The sequence below is a fragment of the Muntiacus reevesi genome, chromosome 3 (genome assembly GCF_963930625.1).
Source record: "Muntiacus reevesi chromosome 3, mMunRee1.1, whole genome shotgun sequence".
NCBI lineage: Eukaryota > Metazoa > Chordata > Mammalia > Artiodactyla > Cervidae > Muntiacus > Muntiacus reevesi.
The window spans coordinates 115,324,207-115,348,143 of record NC_089251.1 but is presented as its reverse complement, the minus strand read 5'-3'; the positions used below and the strand labels follow the sequence as shown (position 1 = coordinate 115,348,143).

General features: G+C 40.7%; 1 protein-coding gene across 2 annotated transcripts in view; it reads right to left on the bottom strand.

Moving 5' to 3' along the window:
• Positions 1-135: 135 nt before the first annotated feature.
• The window catches only part of ZCCHC17 (zinc finger CCHC-type containing 17), a 48,339-nt gene continuing 24,537 nt past the window's right edge, over positions 136-23,937 (bottom strand). For both annotated transcript variants that reach the window (XM_065930269.1, XM_065930268.1), the window contains exons 5-8: positions 22,448-22,539; positions 15,027-15,127; positions 12,778-12,923; positions 136-1,043 (exon numbers count right to left, since the gene is read on the bottom strand). In XM_065930269.1, coding sequence (XP_065786341.1) covers positions 882-1,043; positions 12,778-12,923; positions 15,027-15,127; positions 22,448-22,539 — 501 coding nt within the window. In that variant the 3' untranslated portion in view covers positions 136-881. The remainder of the gene's footprint in view (positions 1,044-12,777; positions 12,924-15,026; positions 15,128-22,447; positions 22,540-23,937) is intronic.

The following is a 23,937-nucleotide window of genomic DNA, read 5'->3' as shown; positions in this document are numbered from 1 at the left end:
CTCTGTACCTTAGCTGGGCCGCTCTCCAAGGTCTAAAGTGACATATTAAATGTTTTCCTGTCACCTAATGCAGCCTCAGTGACTTTTAAGTCTGTAAGTTTACAGGAAGAAGGATTATACTAAAAAGGACTCTCGGCAAGTTTAAAACCAGACACACTTGCATTTAGTACCAGGAATTTAAGCAGAAACCTGAAATGGAACCAATTGACTCACACTGTAGTAAATACAAAGTAAAGCAATGATTTCGGCTTGAGCTGTCTGGTTCAGTGGTCTGGCGGAATGTCACAAACAAGCTAAGTCACTGCAAACAATGTTTTTCTGGCTATGACCACTGGCTGTCACTTCTAACATAGCAGAATCATGTTGGGGGATGGAAAAAGTGAGCACCACTTCTTACCGCGTTCTCCCTCATACTGCCGATCTCCCTCTGCCCGTGTGCTGGATGTAGCAGAGACCATCCACCAGTCAGGCCAGGGTAGGCAGGCCAATAGGAGGGGCCAATCACTCTGTTCAACTATAGCCAGACTCACCCCACAGCAGTTCCTGTGGCTCTAGCCTGGACTCCTCTACAGGAATCTGGCTCTGGCAGTGGCAGCTGGAGAGGGTAATACGACCTCCTGCTGAATGAAGTTGGGTGAATGAATGGGTGAGCTGCAGGGGTCACTTGCAAAGGGACCAAGAGTGATAAGGAAACAACTCATTCAGGCAGATGCTTTTGATACCTAACTCCCAGACTTGCCTGTGGCACAAGGGGACGCCATCTCCCATGGGAGAAAAGAGGGTGGGAGGCCATATTCTCACACTGAGTCTTTCTAGGAGCCAGGGCTTCAAAGCACAGGCTCCGGATTCCTTCTCTCAGCCACCCTCTCTACTCTCCACTCTCACTCCTTGTGCTTCTTCTTGTGCTTCTTCTTCTTTTTCTTCTTCTTTGCTGCCTTGCTATCCTTTGATGTGTGCCTTGCCCTCTTGCCTGTATCACTCTCAGAGTCTGAGCTGTCAGAGTCAGATGATTTCCTGTCTCTATGTTTCTTTTTCTTTTTTTCCTGAAAAAAAAAAAAAATTAAGAACTCAACATTATATGTGTGTATTTGCTTTAAAAAAACATGGCATGTAATCATTAGGGGATAACAATAAATTAGAAAACATTTATAATAAAATAAATTACATCTTTAAGTACTAACAAGAAAAAGTGCTCAAAACAAATGGAAAAGGATCAAGTCATAATGCAGTATGTATTCTAAGTGCTAAGGTATATAACATATATACATACATATGTAATATACATTTACATATATAAATTATAATATTTTGCACAGTAAATTATAATACACATATTTAACATACTTGAATATACTTAAAATCACAGAAAACTGTGAAAAGGACACAAACAGGCAACAAGTGTTAGTTCAGGAATGAACTGAATACAGGGAAGCTGGAGTCCTGCACTGTCCTTTTCCATTTTTTTAAAATAAGCATTGACTACTTCCATTTTTAAAAAGCACAATATATTAATGCTGAAAGTCAAGTCCTTAGAGATCACTTGGTCTCTCAAGAGACAGTACCTCACACGTCTGAGAATAAGAGAATAATAGATTGAGAACTCCTGACTCCCAGGCTGGTTTCTATCAGACCCAGCTGCCCGGGGAAATAACCGCCATCAACTAATAAGGCCCTACCTGCTAGCCTTGAATATTTATCATCTCTAACTTTCACAATCAACCTTACAAGAGTAAACTGATATAGAACTTTCTCAACACTCCACCTACCCCACCATGCTGCCAAATTAACAGCACAAATGCACACACAGAATGAGACACAGACCCGCGGGCTTCTGTAGGGTACTCAGAGCAATTTTTAAGCATTGCATAAACTTTTCCTTGGATTGCAAATGTGTATGTTGCCTTGATAAGGTTTCTAAGAAGAAGAGATTATGGGAGGAAAAAAGACAGTAGAAGAGGACAAGGCTGCTGCTCCTCCCATAGGCTTCCAGTCACATCCTGAGAGCTGTGAAGTCTACCTGACAGACCAGGTCTTGGGAGCTGGCTCTGAGAAAACAGTGGACCAAACACAGAACCAGGTGTTAGACCCAGACTTGAGTTCTGGCTTTGCCACTTACATTACTCTTATGTAACCTTGGGCAAGTCATTTTACCTCACTGTGGCCTAGTTTCCTCAAATGCAAAACAGAGATAAGACCAACACCTATGTCACACGGCTATGATGAAGATTTAAAGAGACAACATCTGTGGCTAGAGAAGCTGAAAACCACTTGCCTCTGATCACACAGGCAGGGTTGGGATCTGCATATAGATCATTTGACTAGAAATCTGAATTTTTCTCTGTAGCACATGGTCCTCTTCCTGTACAGTGATGGGAGGCCTCATGGTAAATGGTGGTCAGAACAACAATTTTGGAACAAGACAGAATTAGGTTCAGATTTCAACTCTGCCACTTACTATGTGACTTAGAACAAAAGATTTAACTTTTTTGAACTTAAGTTTTCTTTTTAGTAAACTACAAATAATAAATGCCCACTTCAAAAGATGCTATGAGGATTAAACATGGTAAGAACAGTCATTAACTATAGCTCCTGACACACAGTAAGTACTCAGTGATAGCCAGAAGTATCATACTATTCTCTCAGAGAATTCCCAGGATGTTCTGACAGTCTGGTCAAGTATCTACAGCAGATAAGTCAAAGTTCTGAGAGAAAATTTTGGTTTAAAATTCTTTCTTGGAGTCTCCAGTGGAGCAGAGAGAGGGGAAGTTTGCCAAGTCCTGTTACCAAGCTGTTACCAGGTTACCAAGCTGTAGGAACCGTGGCTGGGAGAAGCTGAGAGTCGGCAGATCCATGGTTTGGCTTATAGTGTTGCAATCTCCTGGATGGCAAAATCATGGACACCAATCACAGGCTATATAGGCTTGGTAGCCTTGTCAGTTTCTGCCCCTCAGGTAGGACAGAGTCCTGGAAAAGTAAATAAGCAAATGCAGAGTCTGGCACCAACTCCCCCAAGCCTGGCCCACCCTGGATAAATAAATGAGAAAGGAGAGTAATAATGCTACTTTACAACCAAATAGCACTTTAGTTTATCTAGCTTTCCACATCTCATATCTAGTAATATTAATCTGGTAAGGTCAAAATTCAGGAATTATTATTGCCATTTTACAGAGGTAAAAACAAATGAGAGGTGAATTGAGTTACACCAAAGACAAGAACAGGGCTTCCCTGGTAGCTCAGCTGGTAAAGAATCTGCCTGCAGTGCAGGAGACTCTGGTTCGATTCCTGGGTCAGGAAGATCCCCTAGAGAAGGGATAGGCTACTTACTCCAGTATTCTTGGGCTTCCCTGGTGGCTCAGACAATAAAGAATCTGCCTGCAATGCTGCAGACCTGGGTTTGATCCCTGGGTTGGAAAGATCCTCTGGAGGAGGGCATGGCAACTCACTCCAGTATTCTTGCCTGGAGAATCCCCATGGACGGAGGAGTCTGGCAAGCTGCAGTCTATGGGGTCGCAAAGAGTCGGACATGACTGAGCAACTAGGCATAGCACACACAGCAAAGACAAGAACATTAAACTTTCAAATCCAGAGTTTAGCATTATTTGTACTTTGCTTTCTCTCAATGATGAATGCTCAAAAGGAGGAAAGAAAACAAATCACTAGAGAGCCCTGGCATACTAGAATGTGGCCTCTAGCTAGCAAGGAGGACTCAGGGAGATGGTCTTCTCCACCTCAGTCTTGACATAGAGGCTCTTTTGCACTTGACATAGAGGCTCTTTTGCACTCTGAACAAAGAAAATCTAGTCCTCCACCAGGCTGGCACCATTTTCACTGTGTGTCTAATCTTCAGCTGGAGAACAAAACTTACTTCATATGTTGTAGTTCAAGAGAAAAGTTGGGAGTTGGGGTAGAGACGAAGATGGAAAGTCAGGGTAAAACTAGCTTCTGGTCCCTCAACTGCATTCAATGGGAAAGAGGAGCATAAGATAAAGGGTAGTGAACCAGGGGTGTGAGCTCATGGCAGACAGGCCAGAAGGACAGGGGAAAGAAGGCAATGCTCAGAACCACTCTCAGAAAAGCACACACCCTGTGCTACAGCAGTTAGTCCATCCATGTTCTCTATAGTTCTGAAAAAGGATAGCAGTGACCTAGCGTGAGATAAAAACAAAAACTGAGAAAGGGGATATAACAGCAGTTAACACTTACTGAATACCTAGTTTTCTAGATATCGGGCTGGGCACTTAGCGTATGTACTTCATGACCTTCACAACAAACCTATTAAGTGGGTATAATCATCTCTATATTTTCAAAAAAGAAAATTCTAACTTCAGAAAGGTTTACTGAGATACAGTGCCTTGCCCAAGTGGTAGAACCTGGATTCAACTCAGGCTGGGCCCCAAATCAGATGTTCTTCACATGGCTTCCCAGCTGACTCAGTGGTAAAGAATCTGCCTACCAACGCAGGATATGTTGGAGACTCGGGTTCGATTCCTGGATCGGGAGGATCCCCTGGAGGAGGAAATGGCAACCCATTCCAGTATTCTCGCCTGGAGAATCCCATGGACAGAAGAGCCTAGGATGCTACAGTTCATGGGGTTGCAAAAAGTCAGACACAACTGAGCAAATCAGATGCTGTTTATAGCTCTGTGTATATTAAAGGCAGTACCTAAATTAGCATTTTTTAACCCAAAGGCACTGATTAGCCAGAAATCAAGCAAGCAAGCATATTATTCTTTTTTATTCTCTCTTTTTTTTGGTTGCACTGGGTCTTCGTTCCTGCACACAGGCTTTCTCAAGTTGCAATGAACAGGATCCGCTCTTTGCTGCTGTGCGCAGGCTTCTCATTATGGTGGCTTCTCCTGTTGCACACAGGCTTTAGTGGTTGCAGCACAGAGCCTCATTAGTTGTGGTCTGTGGGCCCTAGAGTGTGTGGGCTCCCGTAGTTGCAGCTTGCAGGCTCTAGAGCGCAGGCTCAGTACTTGTGGCACCTTGGCTTAGCTGCATGTGGAACCTTCTGGGACCAGGGATCAAACCCATGCCCCTGCACTGGCAGGCCGATTCCTATCCACCGTGACACCAGGGAAGTCTTTTTCTATTTATTCTTAAGAACTATTCTTGAGAAAGCACTGGTTATTTATTCTCTTATTCTTGAGAAATTCTCAAGAGAAAATTTGATTCTCAAACTGCTTCTCCAGGGTGAATTTCTGTAAAGTAGGATGGAAGGTGATTCCTGGTTAGAATTTGCCTATAAGCCCCACTTTATCAAAGCTGGAAAGGGTAAGACCGGAAGGAAAAAGTTTATTAATCAACTCACAAATATTTACTGAACTTTACTACCTACAAAGCATTTTAGAAAGCCATAGTTACATACAATGTTGCTTAGGAGATAAGAACAGACAGATTTTTAATATAATTCAGACAAACAGAGTACCTTCTAAAACCATAGTAGCAGATGCAAAGTAAACACATTTAGTAGCTCAGTAGTAGTGACGGGCACCATTCTTCCAAACCTGAGCCAACCTCGTCAAACAAGGGAAAGAATAACTCCCTATAACCATACAGTACACTCATTCAACAAATATTTGTTGAGTACCTTCTATAAGCCAGGAATATCTACTAATTTGTCTCTTGTAATACTTGAATGACGTTAGAAATCAGGGATCAGAAGCCTTCAAGGTACACACTAATCAAGGAGAAACACTAATTAAGATACTAGGCAGTCAATGGAAGTGATGTAAGAAAAGTACAAGCAACATACCACGGACACATAAGGGAAGAAATCAATTATATCTGAGGAATTTGGAATGGTCTCATGAAGGATAGGTAATGTGTTGTACTTCTAAAGGATGAATATGGCTTTGGCAGGTGGAGTACTGGTGGTAATGCTGACGGAAGAAGGGAAGTGAGGGTCTTCCAGACAGAGGGAAGACAGATGAGGTAAATGCTTGAAAGATCCCATGTGGCTTATTTACCATGTACTGGGTCTCATCACTTCTTTCTTACTCAAAGACATCAGTCCAAGAATTGTCCCCTCTCCTCTGCATCAAATTTTCCTTTTTTAGTGGCTCATTCCCAGCAGTAAACAAATGTGCTCTTATAGTTCCCATTAAAGAAAAAACCAAAACCCTCCTAAGCAATTTTAACCAGGTTAAAATTGTTAACCTGGTTAACACCACTCTACTGAAACAGGTTTTGTCAAAGTTACCAATGATCTCCACACAGCCAAATTCATGATCAATCCTTAGGCCTCATTTACTTGATCAATCAACTGCATTTGACACAGTCTATCTTCCATAAAACACACTCCTCACTTAACTTCCACCACATTCTCTCACTCTCCACCAACCTCCCTAGCTGTTCTTTTTCAGTCTCCCTTGCCCGTTCCCTTGCTTTATAACCTCTAAAAATTGAAACACTCTGGGGCTCAAGTCTTCCAACCTGTTCTCTTCCCTACATTTACTATCCAGGCAATCTCATATGTGAACTCAAATACCATCTATCTATAGATGGCTCCCAAATTTATATCTTACCTGAGCCTTTCCTTTGAACTCCAAAACTACACATCTAACTGCTCACTCTACACATCCATGTGTGTACATGATAGGCTTCTATGCCTCACCCCCACCCAAACCTACTCTCCCGCCCCCAGTTTTCATTGATGACAACTAAACCCAACTGCTCTCCATTCCCAAACTTACTTCTTTATTCCTTCTCTCAGCTCAGTTAGTTAACCGAAAACCTTGCAGTCATCTTCAATTGTTCTCTTTCTTATCTTACATCTGATCACTCAACAAATTGTCAGCTCTGCCTTCAAGATAAATCCACACTTCAACTCCCTTCTCACCACCTCCACTACTATCATTCTAGTCCAAGCCGCCGTCATCTCTCATGTGGATTATTGATACTGTCTATTATCTAGCTTGCTACTTTCACCTTTGCCTTTTGACCATCTAATTTCCATACAGTAGCCAGAATAATTCACTTAAAAGAGAAGTCAGATCATGTCATCCCTCTACTCAAAACCCCTAATGACATCCATCTCATTCTAAGTGAAAGCTGAAGTCCTCATATTCTCATATAAGGCCCCGATTTCCTCTAGCTCATTCACTTCCGATACTGGCCTCCTTGCTGTTCCTTAAAAATGCCAAGTTCATTCCCAGTACCTAGCTATCGTACTTGTTGAAGGGCTCTCTTACCACTTCTGTGAGTAGCTTGCTTTCTCACTTCCTTCAAAGATCAACTCAAATGATGCTTTATGAGAAAAGCCTGCCGTTACCATCCCGTCTAGAATGGGAAGTCACCTATTCCCTTACCCCATTCTACTATTCCCTATCTCTCATAACCAAATTAATTTTTATCCATAGCACCTATCGGGCTTCCCTGGGGGCTCAGACAGCAAAGAATCTTCCTGCAGCGCAAGAGACCCAAGTTTGATCCCTGGGTTGGGAAGATCTCCTGGATAAGGGAATAGCTACCCACTCCAGTATTCTGCCTGGAGAATTCCATGGACAGAGGAGCCTGGAGGGATACAGTCCATGGGGTCGCAAAGAGTCAAACACAACTGAGCAGATTAACACACAACACACAGCACTTATGACTACTTGAAATGTTAGTATTTACTTACTACGTTCATTATCTGTAACCCTCATTAGAAAGAAAGTGCCATGAATTTTACCTGTTTGGTCACTACTGTACCTGCAATGACTAGAACAGAGCTTGGCATATAATAGAAATTCTTTTAATGAATGAGGTTGGAGTAGAGTGTGTGACAGAAGGGATTGGTAAAGAGATGACACTGGGATGTTGGACAAATTTTCCATAGAAAAAAGGGAATCATAGAAGGCTTTTGAGCAGACTACACTGGATGACCCTCTGTGCCCCAGCAGAACAGGCCCAGGACTGGCAACCTCTCTCGAAGGTAGGCACCAGAAGTTCTCTGGACAATAGAACAAAGCCAGCACTGCAGCCAAGGGATGGCATTTCTATTTCTGTTTTCTATATATAGTACAGCAGAGAGTAATTATAGTAGCCGAATCAGAAGAAAATTATATTCTGGATCAAATATAGATAAACTTCACTATAATAAGTGGGCAGCCTAACCCCAAGGTAGATGCTTCCTCATAATAGAGCCTGATTTAGAAAGACTCATGATGGCATATGATAAGTGAAAAAGGCTAGCAAAGCACAGACCACAGGTTCATGGAAAGAGTATCCAGGGCTTCACGATAAAAGCCTCTATTCCTATTTTACTAGCCTCTTCATGGCCCATTTCCATTTGCAACACAGAGCTTCCTCTTGTTCTAATTATGGCCAACAAAAATGACTTGCAATTTTCAGACACTGGGATGAAAACTGTCATGTAATGAATAGGTATAGCACTGAATTAAATCAATGCATACTAGATTTTTGTACAAGGCTTCCCTGGTGGTCCAGTGGTTAAGATTCAGCACTTCCACTACAGAGGGCATAGGTTTGATTCCTGGTCGGTTAACTAAGATCCCACATGATATGCAGAGTGCCCCCCAAAAAAAGAAAAGGAAAAAAAAGTAAGATATTTTATAAATTGTAAATACTAAACAAACATAAGGCATAAAAGATAATGAAGGAATTAATGACAAGGCGAGAAGACAATGATGCTAGCTGTTTTCTTGGTAGAAACAATGGGCACCAAGGGGGAAGATTTTACAATTTCAATTCCCTTAGAGCACTTTTTAATCAAAGAGGACTCATGAGTCAGAAGTTCATATACACAAAGGTACTTTAAAAAGTAGTAAGGTATGATGACTATTACTGCCACTGTTCATCAGACTATTTCTCTACTAAGTGAAGAGCAACGGAAGGTTGGATAATGGGTTGACTAAGCAGGTCATAAAGAGCCTCATACCTAGCAGATCCTTAATAATTATTTTGGAGAACTAAAATACACATCTCAAAGCAGCTTTAGAAACAAAGCAATAACTAATTGTACCAGCTGTATTAAGAAATGCAAAAACACTCAAAGACCCACAGCAGTGTGAAAACCACAGAACCATTTTAGGAATCTGACAAACACCATTTAAACTCTAAAAGGTTAAAAGAAAATGAAAAAAATCCCTGCAACATACAAATAGAATTCAGTTTAAAATCAAGCTCTACTAAAGAAGTAAAATTATCTGTCTATAGATACGATCTTTATGTAGAAAATCTTTAAAGATTTCACAAAAAACTATTAGAACTAATCTATGAATTCAGAAAAGTTGCAGGATACAAAATCAACATACAAGAATCAGTTTCTAAACACTAACAACTAGCAATCCAAAAAGGAATTAAGAAAACAATTCCATTTATAATAGCACCAAAAAGAATAAAATACTTAGGAATAAACTTAATCAGCAAGGCAAAAATATTAATAATTCTACACTGAAAACTATAAAACAATGCAGAAAGAAATTATTCCAAGGCAAATAGAAGGGGAAAAAGTAGAAGCAGTGATAGATTTGATTTTCTTGGGCTCCAAAATCACTGTGGACAGTGACTGCAGCCATGAAATTAAAAGACGCTTGCTCCTTGGAAAGAAAACTATGATAAACCTAGACAGCAGAGATTAAAAAGCAGAGACATCACTTTGCCAACAAAGGTCTGTAGGTCTGTATAGTCAAAGCTATGGTTTTTCCAGTAGTCATGTATGGATGTGAGAGTTGGACCATAAAGAAGGCTGAATACTGAAGAATTGATGTTTTTGAACTGTGGTGATGGAGAAAACTCCTGAGAGTCCCTTGGATTGCATGGAGATCAAACCATTCGATTCTAAAGGAAATCAACCCTGAATATTCATTGTAAGGACTGATGCTGAAGCTCTAATACTTTGGCCACCTGATGCAAAGAGCTGACTCGCTGGAAAAGATCAGGATGCTGGGAAAGACCGAAGGCAAAAGGAGAAGCAGATGACAGAGGATGAGATGACAGATGAGAGAATATATCACCAACTCAATGGAGATGAATTTGAGCAAACTCCAAGAGATAATGAAAGACAGGGAAGTCTGGCATGCTGCAGTCCATGGGGTTACAAAGAGTTGGACAAGACTTAGCCACTGAACAACAATAGTTACAGAAGAGAAGGGAGTAATAAGACAGCCACAGCTTCAGAACAGTCCACATTCAGAGTTAAAGCAGAGGGCAAAAGAGAATCAAGCATCGAGATAAAGAAGGGTTTTTCCAGAAAAAATCAGATGTCCAGACCCAGGCCTGTGAACTTGGTACTCAAGAGGTAGAAGGGAAGCATGTATTTTAAAAGTCTCTATGGGCTGGGACTTCCCTGGTGGTACAGTGGTACCAGAATCTGCCTGCCAAGGCAGGGGACTTGGGTTCGATCCCTGGTCTGGGAAGATTCCACATGCCACAGGCAACTAAGGCTCATGCGCCACAAATATTGAGCCTGTGCTCTAGGGCCCACGAGCCACAACTACTGAAGCCCACACACCTAGAGCCTGTGCTCAGCAACAGGAGAAGCCTGCACACTGCCAACCAAGAGTACCCCCCACTCACTGCAACTAGAGAAAACCTGCACGCAGCAAGCAAGACCCAGGGAAACCAAATAGCAAAAAAAAAATGTTTTTTTAATCTCCTTGGGCTAGTTCAGTAGTCAGAATGTAAGTGAGAGAGGTAAGGAGGAAAAACGAACAGTAGTAGGGCGAGTGGGAGGAAGGAAGAGAATTGAGATATTATAAGGCACCACAAACAGGACTTGGTGACTGATTATGTACGGGATAGAAAGGAGAAGAAAATTAATTGCACATTGTTCCTTTCTTGGAGACTGGAAGGTTATGCTGTCATTAAAACTAGAAATACAAGATAGAAGGATAGAAGCAAGGGTTTTGGTGGTTGTGTTTTTACGGGGGTTGGGGTAGGAGGGTGTGTATAGCGAGAAGGGCCAAAGAAGAGCTAATGATAGCTGTGACAGGTAACATTAATTACAAACTTACTGATCAGTGCTTTGTATTTAATTTGAGGAACTGGGCATCACTCTGCAAGGAGCACAGTTATCATAGATCACAACAATCCTACTTTGTCAGTTAAGGAACTGATGTTAGCAAACAGCACAGAAAGGCGTTATACTAGGTCTGACTGGCTCCAAGCCAGAGTTTGAGGTACCACTGGGATGTTACTTAGTGACGTCAAAGTTGTCAGGGCAGCTGAAGTTTTAGAAGGGATGTGATCACCCAGGGAAAGAATATACAGATTGATAAATTATCACCCACATATTGGGGTAATTCTTAATAATGATACAACGGGCCTTTTTCCTTGTCCAAAAATGAAGAAAATACTTAAATTTTTAAATAATGCCCACTGAGGGCAAGGACCTTATCACAGTTTTTATGTTCCTAGGTGTGCAATGCCTAGAACAAAATGACCACTTAATAAAAGTTTGCTAAAGCTTTAAAACAAAACCAAAGAAAACCCCAAAATTTAATAACTGGCCACAACTAAAAAAACACTGCACTATATGAGTACAACTATTTCTGACCTAATTATAGCATAGTTTTTTTTTTTTCCCATTTCCTCTCTATGCTGTATGCTACAAATGCACTGGTTTTTTTTCTGCACTACAATAATGTCTGTTTTATGAATTATATAGATAGAAGACACAACTCAGTGAGACAGGCACTCTTATCCACTGCTGGATGCAAAACAAGTACTTTTTAGAAAGACAATTTGATAAGATGCATAGTCTTAAAGCCCTTATTCAGTAATCTTACTTAGGAATTTATCCAAAGAAAGGAATAAGAGACATGGCCAAAGACTAGGTTGAAGTATTCAAAATATCCCACAAAAAATACAATAAATGAACCATCATTTAGCCATAGGATAGAGTATCGTATGGTGCTCTTAAATCAAGTTTTTTTTTTTTTAAAAAACAAGTTTTTTTAAATACTTAGGGCTTCCCTCAGAGAAGGCAATGGCACCCCACTCCAGTACTCTTGCCTGGAAAATCCCATGGACGGAGGAGCCTGGTAGGCTGCAGGCCATGAGGTCGATAAGAGTCAGACATGAGTGAGCGACTTCACTTTCACTTTTCACTTTCATGAGCTGGAGAAGGAAATGGCAACCCACTCCAGTGTTCTTGCCTGGAGAATCCCAGGGACAGGGGAGCCTGGTGAGCTGCTGTCTATGGGGTCGCACAGAGTCGGACACGACTGAAGTGACAGCAGCAGCAGGGCTTCCCTGGTGACTCAGATGGTAAAGAATCTGCCTGCAATGCAGGAGACCCGGGTTTAATCCTTGGGTTGGGATGATCCCCTGCAGAAGGGAATCACTACCACTCCACTATTCTTGCCTGGAGAATCCCATGGACAGAGGAGCCAGGCAGGCTACAGTCCATGGCATTACAAAAAGTCGGACACAACTGAGCAACTAACACACACAAGAACACTTTAGGATACTAGAAAATGCTTTTGATAAATATAATGAAAAAAGTAGGATACAAACTATACCTAGCAAGATGATGATTGTGCATTTATATGTAAACACATACATATATATATGTGAAAATCATATATATATACATACAATTACATAGAGATTATATATATATTATATATATTATATATATATATTATATATATTATAATATATATATATACCTAGAAAAATATAAGAATATTAAGAGTCTCACTGGGTGGAAAGATTACAAGAGATCCTAATGTTCTTTATGTTTCTTGGTATTTCTAAAATTTCTGCACAAAGTATATTTTTATTTTAAAACTCAAAAAGTATGATAAATAAAAGCAAGATAGCACTCACCTTCTTTCTTTTTCTAGAAGAATTTCTCATGGGGTCAGGCTTTTCAAACTCTGCTGACTTTGCCTCTTCTTTCTCCTCTTCCTCATCGGGTATCAGAGAGTACTTGGTCCCACCTGGTTGCATGAAACAATCCTTTGCAAAGTGGCCTGCAGAAGTAGAAAAAGTAGGGAGGGAAGATGCAATCTCTCCTCTTAGCAGGTGGATCTTCCCCAGAAGCTCCTGAAGGGCTGGCTGGTTCAGGAGGTACTACTAAGTTCATTCACAGCAGTTGCTGCATTCAGAGCAGCTTGATGGCATTGTTCACTCAACCAGACTCAGGCAGCTGGTCCTAGAGCTGTGGGAAATGCTGGCACTGCTTTGGAAATCGCAAAGAATGTGAGGATATAGGCTTGTGCTGCTCTCATTTGCAACTGGGTTCAGTAATTTTTAAAGGTCTTGTTGTTACTGTTTAGCTGCTAAGTCGTGTCTGATTCTTTTGCAACCATAGCTATGGACTGGAGCCCACCAGGCTCCTCTGTCTGTGGGATTTCCCAGAGAATACTGGAATGGGTTGCCATTTCCTTCTCCCGGGGATCTTCCCCACCCAGGGACTGAAGCCACACCTTCTGCATTGGTTTTAAAGGTCTATTTGGAACCCATTTCTGACAGTGAAAGGCTGCTCCAGAGAGCAGAATGTTTGCCAGAGGGAGCCAAGTGGCAGGCAAGGAGGCCCCAAAGGAAGACAGCTCTTAGGCAGCAGGCAGGAACGCCGCACTCAAACTCAAGCCAACACATACAGAGCCAGCAAAGCCACCTAGGGGCAGTCAACAGTCACAGCCTGTCAGGTCCGGCAAGGCCTGAGAGGTCATCAAATTCAACACTGCATTTGCAGAAGATATGAAGGCCCAGAGTAAAGAAGTACCTCAAGGTCACACAGACAGCAGCAGAACTAAAACTTACCCTGGGTCTCATGTCTCCCTGCCCTGTGCTCTTTCTGTTGCACCCAAACCAACCACCTTTGGCCTGCCTGGGCCAAACTCCAATTTTCATTATTCTTTTCTGCCTCATGTAACACCTGGTGGAAACAAGTTGAAGGTAAGAGAACCTCACTCTCCCTGAGCCTACATTACTATGAAAGGGCCCTGTAACAGACGCTGGGCTTCCCTGGTGGCTTAGGGGTGAAAGTGTCTGCCTGCAATGCAGGAGGCCCAGGTTCCATCCCTGGGTCAGGAAGATCCCCTGGAGAAGGAAATGGCAGCCCACTCCAGTACTCTTGCCTAGAAAATCCCATGGATGGAGGAGCCTGGTAGGCTACAGTCCATGGGGTCCCAAAGAGTCGGACACGACTGAGCGACTTCACTTTCACTTTCACTTTCACTTTTTAAAAAACTTTCACTTTTAACAGATGCTACACAGCTGGTTTTATATTAGCTTTTTGTAGGCCCTGCCTCAGGGGCACAAAGAATTTGATAAAATCATCAAAAGGCTATGTGTAAACTATACATTTTTCCCCTCCTCCCTCTACATTAATGATAAATCAGGACAAACCCCCAACCTCAACCAGGGCACAAATCTGCTACCACTCGTAGAAAAGTCAAGAGAGCAAGGTAGATGAAAGGCTAGGGAGACCTGGTGACAAATTGAGGTCACTCTGAAAATGAGAAGATGGCAATCCCTCTCATTATAGCTCCAACAAGGGAAGTCAGGCTGAAAGAGCTCTTTAATATTTGAGTAGGAGTGGAGGAAACTTGAGGAAGCAAAGCTAAAAGGAAGTGACTAGCCTGTACTCTTTACTACGAAAAAAATATTGTACTCAGAACTCGGAAGTTAGAGAGATAAAGGTAAAATAAGCAAGAAAGGATTGACTTGGATCCTTAAAAATATATTTCCAAGTCACTTAATTTTTGCAACCAAACAATAATGGTCCTTAGAGATAAAATTTAGATTGTTGATAATAATCCAACACTCTTACCCCCCCTGTCATAGTATATGGGGGTCCCTGCCCAGGCAGGGCATTGCCTATGGAGAGAGAGAAGGAGTGGTAATAGTGTAGTATCCGGCAGGGCAGCATTCAGAAAAGGAAACAGAAAAAGCAGCAAGTCATGAACTCTGATGTGAGTCTAGTAGGAACAGCAGATGAATGAGCAGGGGAGGCCAACACTTGGCTAAAACCCAGGGAGCTCTAAAGGCACACTAGGGGGCCTCCCTCATCCTGTAAAGGGTTCATCCACAAGGAGAATAAAATTGAAATGGCAGAGGCTTCACCTTACCTTTACAGCCACACTTCTTGCAGGTGGTGTTCAGGACAGCCTCAAGGGTGATCTTCTGCCCAGTGTAATCCTGGAAGGACCGCCTCCGCCTCTCTTCTTGCCTGTAATGAAATGATACTGACTGTTGGCCCTCTTAAGAGATGTGGCCAGAGATACTACTAGTTAATACTCTATGTTGGTTTTTTGTTTTGTTTTTGGCAGGTAGAAGGGAGAAAGGAAAAGCACTGGGCCTAAGGAGATAGGCAGTGAAAGCAACAACATGAACTAGACAATTTTTTCATTCAGGACAAGGCTCTGAATTAATTACTATGAATAAGACCAGATTTCATCTCACTGATGCACAGGGGATGAAGATACAATTACTCACCTTGCTAGGTCCCCTACAACCCTTACAAGGTCACTCCTGGGTGACCATCAAAGATTTCTTAGAAAATCAAGTTCAAATTTCTTATGTTGGTATTCAAGGCCTTTCACAATCTGTCTCTAACCTACTTTTCTGGCCTCATCTTTACTTGTACAATATGCTTGAGCCAAACCACAATATTTTACCTTCCCCGGATGGCTCACTGCTTTTGCTTAGGCCCCTCCCTCTTTCTGAAATGCTTTTCTTCCCCTCTTTACTCCCACCTCACCACCTAACTACACCCAAACATGTCAAGGCTCGGCTTAGTTATTGCTCCTCCTTCTATCAAATTCTCCTCCCTAAGTCCCTCAGCCAGAATTAATCTTTTTGTTCATAGTCCCATAACACTTTTTAAAAATTCTAAATATATGACCAAAGAATAAAATACACACAGAAAAGTACTCACAAGTATACAGCTTGACTGATTTTTCACAATTTGAAATATCCACATAATCAGTACTCAGAGAAACAGAACATACCCAACACCACAGAAGCCCCTCCAGCCACTGTGCCTCCTCCAAGAACAACCACTCTTCTAGTTCCTAACAGAATAGATTAGTTTTACATATTTTTGTAAGTTATATCAATAGAATCAGAGTATGGACCCTTCTGTATCTGGCTCCTTTCACTGCTTTGTGAGATCCATCTAAGTGTTGTGTGTGGCTGTGGATCATTCATTCTAATTGCTATAAAGCATTTTTCTGTTGACGAATATTTGAGTAATTTCTACTATGAGAGTGCTTCTGTGAACTTTCGAGCACATGTCTTTTGGTGAACTTATATATGTACATGCATTTCTTTTGGGAAATGCCTGATTCCAGGTAGGAGGGGAACTACTGAGTTACAGGGCATCTGTCCCAGTAGACACTGCCATACAGTGCGTTTGCCAATTACACTGCGGCCAGCAGAGCCGAGGCGCCCCGTTGTCACAGCTTTGTCACCTTTACTGTAATACGCGGGACCGACACAGGGTATTCTTAGAAAATGCTTAATTGAAGAGCATTTTCTGATCACTCTTGAGTGATCACCCCTGATCACTCTTCCTTTCAGACTCAAACTGCATCCTCTATACACTTCAATCCTAGCACATATCACACCACATAGTTATTTCCTTCTAGATCTGGGCCCATTTAAAAAATATCTTACTTGTCTTTGTTTCCCTGGCACCTCAGCCCAAGGCTTGGCAAGCAACAGCATCAATGGATGCTTGCTGAAATTTCTTTGTTCTTCATCCAAAATAATTTTCTTTACCTGAATGTCTTTAACTTTGAACTCTGACTTCACCTAGGCTTTTCTAACTGTTCACTAGCAGGTCTCTCCAGAGTCAGCAAAAGTAGAGAAATATTTTGCCAGAAGAGCCACATTACCCAGAGCAATGCTGAATAATCAAAGCAGAACAAAGCTACTCACTTCACAAATTCTAGTCAAGTTTTATGGGCTATGAGGGCTTAAGACAGCAAACAAAGAGGATCAAGAAACTCCATATTCTGTCCCATTCATTCTTCAAAGTTCAGCTCAAATATCACATCTTCTGTAAAATGCTCCCTGTTACCACTGGCAAAGTTAAATACTCATTTTATTTTACTAATTTGTTTATATTTTGCCTCACCGTCTATTCCACAACCTGAAGTGAAAAGCCAACTCATGGGAAAAGACCCTGATGCTGGGAAAGATGGAAAGCAAAAGGAGAAGGGAGCGGCAGAGGATGAAATGGTTAGATAGCATCACCAACTCAACGGACATGAATTTGAGCAAACTCCGGGAGATAGCAAAGGACAGGGAAGCCTAGCGTGCTGTAGTCCATGGGGTCACAAAGAGTTGGACATAACTTAGCAACTGAACAACAACTTTATCACAACCAGGGCTTGAAAGGTAAAGTCTATGTTATATTCTTTTCTATATCTGAGCAGACAGCACACCATCTAGCGTATTGTTGTCAAAAAAAAAAAAAAAAAAAAAAACATGCAAAGCTGTAAAGTTCTATAAATTTATGTCTGTACTGCTGACTATTTACGTCTGACTTTATGTCTATGGCTAATGAGCACTTCAAATGTGGTTTGTGATTGAGGAATTAGATGGCAAACTTTATTTACTTTCAATTAATTCACAATTAAATCGCCTGTGTGACTAGTGGCTTACCAGTTGGGACAGACCACACAAGCATATGGTTTAAGTTCTAAAGTCTGTTCATATCCCTAGCTTGTGACCTAGAAGAATCTTACTCAAATGATAGGTCAGCTGTCTGGTATGGGTCATAGGAGAGGGTCCATTCAAAGAGTGAAGCTTGAGGAACAAACACCAAGGTGAGGAGCATGAAGAAGTAAATAGTGAGTTACTCACCTAGGGTAAAAAGTTTCAATTAAGTAAGATGAGTAAGTTCTAGCGATCTAATGCACAGCATTGTACCTACAGTCAACAATACTGTTAACAATACACTTAAATATTTGTTAAGAGGGTAGATCTCATGTTAAATGTTCTCACCACAATAAAATTAAATTTAAGAAAACAAGGCAGGTTCTTGGGGACATAACTTGAACAGTCACAAAAACTCCATTGCTTTCAGACGTCATTTGTGGAGTTCAGTTTCAGGTGGCTACGAGCTGCAGCCTAAGCAAACCCTCATTATAATCAATTCCAATCTGCTGTAGAGTCAAACGTACCATAAGCCAAATCATACCTCCCACCTAACACTCAATTCAACAAATATGGCACTCACTCCCCTTCTGTCCTTACTGCCATCAAGCTAGTTTAGGCTTCAGTACATTTCACTTAAACAGCAATAACTCATTTACTGGTCTCCAGCACACATAGTAGGATTAATCTTTCATTTTTAAGTGTAACTAATAAGAGGCAAACACCAGTGCTAGTACTAATGATGTGAGGAAGTATACTAAAGTGATAGGACATGGTAGAAAGAGACATACAAATGGATAATTACAGTGTGGTCATACATAAACGCTCTTTCTAAAGACTATACTATGCTGGTTAAACCCAACTGGAAACTGTATTTAGCCCTTTTCCATTTGCAGATTCACTTATTAGATGACGTTATTAGTATTCAATATTTTGGGGCCTGAGGGAATGAAATATAAGACCGCTAGATTTTGATGGAGAATGAAAGGTAGTTGTCAAGCAGTGGGTAGCTGGAAACAACATGAAGATATTGAGCCTAACAGGGTGAAGCCAGAAAATGGGGTACCTGGAGAGAATCATCTACTCAGGAGTCTCTCCCATTCAAAGGCTTTAAAAACACTCATATTCTTTGACTGATATGCAAAGCTGTCCACAGTCTGACTCCAACCTATCTTTCAAGCCCTACATTCTTGTACCTAACAATACCCTCTTACTTCCTTAAACAAGACTCTTAAATGTGTCACATGCTTTCCTGCCTCATGCCTTTACTGAAACTGTTCCTTCTGCCTGGAATACTATTCTTTCCCCTGCTGCCTGACAAAATCTTACGTATTCTTCAAGACTTAGCTCAACTGTCCCCTCTTCTCTGACCATCAAGGCCTGATATCAACTCTTCCTCTTCAAGCTATTTCCTAGAATCCTTCCTTTAAACCACTCTTTTAGTATTTATTACATGTTGCCTTGTATCAAAGTTATCTGCATAATTACTTCATTACACTAGGCAGTAAGGTCCTTAGAAACCTTGGTATTGCCATTGTATTTCAAATAGAATAGGAGTCCAAAAAATATTTGTCAAATAATAAGTAAATGGATACACTAACTAAACAACTACTATACATCAGGCATTATGTGAGACAAGAAAGATAAGAGGTGGCCTCTGCCTCATGGCTTTTATATAGTCTTTCAAAAGAAAGAGTGTGGGGGACTTCCCAGGTAGTCCAGTGGTTAAGACTCCATGCTTTCACAGCAGGGGGCATGAGTTTGATTCCTGGTCAGGGAACTAAGATCCCTGCATGGCATGCAGAATGGCCAAAACATTTAAAACAAATTAAAAAATAAAAAACAAAAGAAAAGATATGATAATCTCAGATACTAGAGGAAAAATGAAGAAATATTTAAAAACAATAACTACAAGTAGCTGCTATATGTTAAATTTCTACTATAGATTAGACAAGAAAGTGAAAGTTGCTCACTCCTATCTGACTCTTTGTGACCCCATGGACTATACAGTCCATGGAATACTGGAGTGGGTAGCCTTTCCCTTCCCTTCTAAGCTAAGGCTCTTTCTAAACAAGATTTAATTTAAACCATACCATCATTTCTATTACACCAAGATGTAGGTGCCATTCTCTTGGTACAGTGAAGATATACCTTCACTGAGGTTCAGAAAGCCTAGGTAATCTCTTCAGGGTCATACACTAGCTTGGGGCAGAACTAGGGCTCTTTCTGATTCAAGTCTAACTCTAAAACCTGTCATTATTCCACTACAGTCTACAACAAAATACAAATAGTTTACAACAAAAGTTATTGTTCAGCCTTTTGGTTATTACTAGAAATAGCCCATACATAGAAACATGTACAACATAAAACCAAGGGGTCCTTTCCTTTCGATTTTCTTCCCTCGTTGTAAGAAAGAGATGCAGCTCTTTTATCTTGTTTTATATTTTTACCCTTATAAGAGTGGCTTTAGGAAATTTCATTGCTTTTTAATGTGTCTGTATAGACAGGACTCTTTGGAGCAGAAGTAATTTATTACAATGCAATCAGTAAATATCACACTTAACATTTCTGAGCTCAGAATTATAAAAAAATTCAAATGTAAAGTATTTGTCAATAATTAGCCCTACCAAAAAACAAAAAATCAGTCCTTCAAACCTGTCAACATTTAGAGACTAAACTACAGTAATATGAAAAATTCTAAGTCACATGCAACCCCTAGAAGCATCATGTGGGGAAAACAATATTAGTTTTAACATCAGAGAGACCTGGATTCAACCCACCATAACTTGTTATACAATCACAGGCAAGTTATCACCAAGTATCAAGCTAGAAACTAAGAAAAGAAAGTAAAATGGAAATAATGCCCACTTTGCAGGCTGTTATAAGAATTAGACACATTAATGTACATGAATCACCTTGCCTAAGTCTGACATATAGTATGTATTCAATAAATATTACTTCCCTTCCTTCATATTCAAAATTATTTTTTTTTCAGAACTATAAACATAAGGGCTTCCAAACACTGCGCTGCCAAGACCCCACTCAAACAACACTTTTTTTCTTATTTAAAAAAATTAAATAACATTAAGGCCACTAAGAGCACCAAATTAGCATGAAATAAACAATGTGATATTTTATGTAAGAAGCAATAAAATAATGTCATGGTCACCCTGAGGATAAACATATGATTTTAGTTGGCTTTCCGAAACACTAAAAACAGTTCATAAACCCCTCAGCCTCCTTCAAGGGATATTAAGGATCTAGGAACCCCTGATTAGAAACCACTTGTGAAGTGAAAGTCGGTCAGTCGTGTCCAACTCTTTGTGACCCCATAGGCTATATAGTCCACGGAATCTTCCAGGTCAGAATACTGGGGTGGGTAGCCTTTCCCTTCTCCAGGGGATCATCCCAGCCCAGAGATCAAACCCAGGTGTCCGGCATTGCAGGCGGACTCTTTACCAGCTGAGCCACAAGGGAATCCCAAGAATACTGGAGTGGGTAGCCAATCCCTTCTCCAGCGGATCTTTCCAACCCAGGAATCAAACTGGGGTCTCCTGCATTGCAGGTGGATTCTTTACCAACTGAGATACCAGGGAAGCCCTAGAAATCACTGGCACACCCTAATTTTACTAAGCTTCACAGATACTATGTTTTCTACAATTTGAAGGCAACCCTGAATTGAGCAAGTCTACTGGCATTATTTTTCCAACTGTATTTGCTCACTTTATGTCTCAGTATCAAATGAGGTAATTTGGCAGTATTTCAAACTTTTTCATCATCATTGTTATTTCATTTATTATAGTGATCTCTGATACTACTATTGTCATCATTTCAGCACTTTTTAGTAATAAAGTATTTTTTAATAAAGGTATACATATTGCTTTTTAGACACTGTGATATTGCACACTTAATAGACTACAGTATACTTTTATATGCACTGGGAAATCAAAAAATTCATGTGACTCACTTTATTAAGGCATTTGCTTTATGTGGTGGTCTGGAACTGAAACCACAGGATCTCAGAGCTATGCCTGTATTCAAGAAAGATTCTGAGACAGCAAATTCTATGCATCACCAGATAGTATCCTACAGAGGAAATCTATTCTTAAATGAAAAGTCAGAAGAGGCTGATTCATGTCAATGTATGGCAAAAACCACTACAATACTGTAAAGTAATTAGCCTCCAACTAATAAAAATAAATGGAAAAAAAAAAAAAAAAAGTCAGAAGAGCTAGTGAAAGTAAGGTGTTGTGTTCGGGACACAGCACATCCCAAGATGCAGGAGTCTAAAACCCCACTGGAGTTGTCCCTCGTACATGGTCTCTGCCTTTTTTCAGTCCCAGAGCTAGAGGAAAGGCAATTAACAAGTACCTCACGATGAATGCTTTTTGGCTAACTGGTTAAAGGGCAGAAGCAGAAAAAGAATAAGGGAACGGAAACTAAATCATTGACAGAGCACTTCTATGCTAGGTGTGGCATATTTGCATTTAATCTTAGTGTTATCTACAACACTTTCTGGGCTTCCTTGGTGGCTCAGATGGTAAAGAAGCTGCCATCAATGCAGGAGACCTGGGTTCGATCCCTGGGTCAGGAAGGCCCTGGAGAAGGGAATGGCTACCCACCCCAGTATTCTTGCCTGGAAAATCCCATGGATAGAGAAGCCTGGTGGGTTATAGTCCATGGGGTCACAAGAGTCGGACACAACTGAATAACTAAGCGCGCGCACACACACACACACATAACACTTTCTACCTCTAAAAACCAAAGATCACATAATTCATCAATATCACAGTCTACAAACAGTGGAGTTTCCAGGTGGGCCTGATTCACTATATCATTCTGTGGTTTGAAAAGTTATTTTAACCATTCCAAACCTTTTACCTACTCAATGATAACGTTGTTGGGATCAAGGTCCTTCCCAGTCCCTTGGTTGACAACCTTCATGGAGAGGGATACTTTTATCCTATCATTTTTCATCTGAAAAATACAAAAGCAAAATCGGCAAAAGCTCAAAGTACATCATTTGGACTGTTGGTCTAAAATTATCTAAGAATTGGAAGTTTTTATCATATATCTAACATTGAGTTCCTCTAATGGTCAAGGTTCTGTGCTAGGAATATTTTGGGTACTAATAGGCATAACAGGCAAATTCTATGGCAAAGGCATTTCTGGAAATGGTTTTCTTATCATTCTTGACCCTCCTTAGGGGAAAGACAAAAATGATTGCTCAGAAAGCTGGGGCCTGTGTAAGTAACCAGGCAAAAATTAAAGCCGTTTTTTTTAAATATAGTTCAGTGTAATAATCGGTTCAGAGATCCATGAGCATAGAATAGATTTCAGAACATTCCAGTGGACTAGATCTCCTTTTGGACTTTGTCTAAAAGCTTCTTAAACATGAAGTCAACTAACAGTGTCTTTAAATATGAAGACAGTTGTTAGCCACATTGGTCTTCTTTTGCTTCCTTCAGCACTTGAAGGCCTCTACAATTTTGGGTCTTTATCAGTTACTCTCTTTGCCTGGAATATGCTTTTCTCAACTTTTCACATGACTGGCTCCTTTTCCTTTGGGTCTCAGATCATATACAACCACCACTCCCCCAAAAGTCTGTTTCTGACCATTTTATCTCAATCAACCTCCACATCATTTGACCCTACTACAGCACTCACTGTAACCTGTAGTTACTTTTAATTATTTTAGTTTGCTTACTTATCTCCTCTTGTATAGAATGTATATTCTACACAAATTCCATAACCACTGAAGTCATTTATATCTGATTTACTAACTCTTGTATATTGTTGTACTAACTCTTTACTAACTCAGACCTAGTATACATTAAGCACTCAAACTGTTGAATATCTCTTTCAGGACTGTTTCCTCTGCCATTCTCGGGGAGAAGAGCAGGTCTCAGTGTACGTGAACATCACTCCAGTGGTCTGAACAGACCCACAAACCCTCAAGTGAGCTGCTGTTAACAGCGTCCTGCAGCATTTTCTCACTTCCCCTCACATAGCACGGTGACAGGTATTATGAAAAATGACTGTAAACTCTATGTTCTTTTTTGTTTTGGTCCAAATTGAAGTGTATTTGGAAGTTTTCTACTAAAAGACAGTTTCATAGATTTAAGTTTTCTTCTCTCTTTTTGATTCTTTTTTTTCCCTCCACATCCATCATTTGGATGAACTACAGGGAGGGAAGTCTTATAGACAAGTACTTATTGGACCACACTTATTATAGTTCACACTATCCTTCTGAGTTTGCATGACAGACAGATAGCCAAAAGGTTTAAATTCAGGTCAGATTATCAGACACAGTTAACAACATATACACACTCATGAAATATCACCATGAAAAACTTAGAAAATCCCAGCTTTACT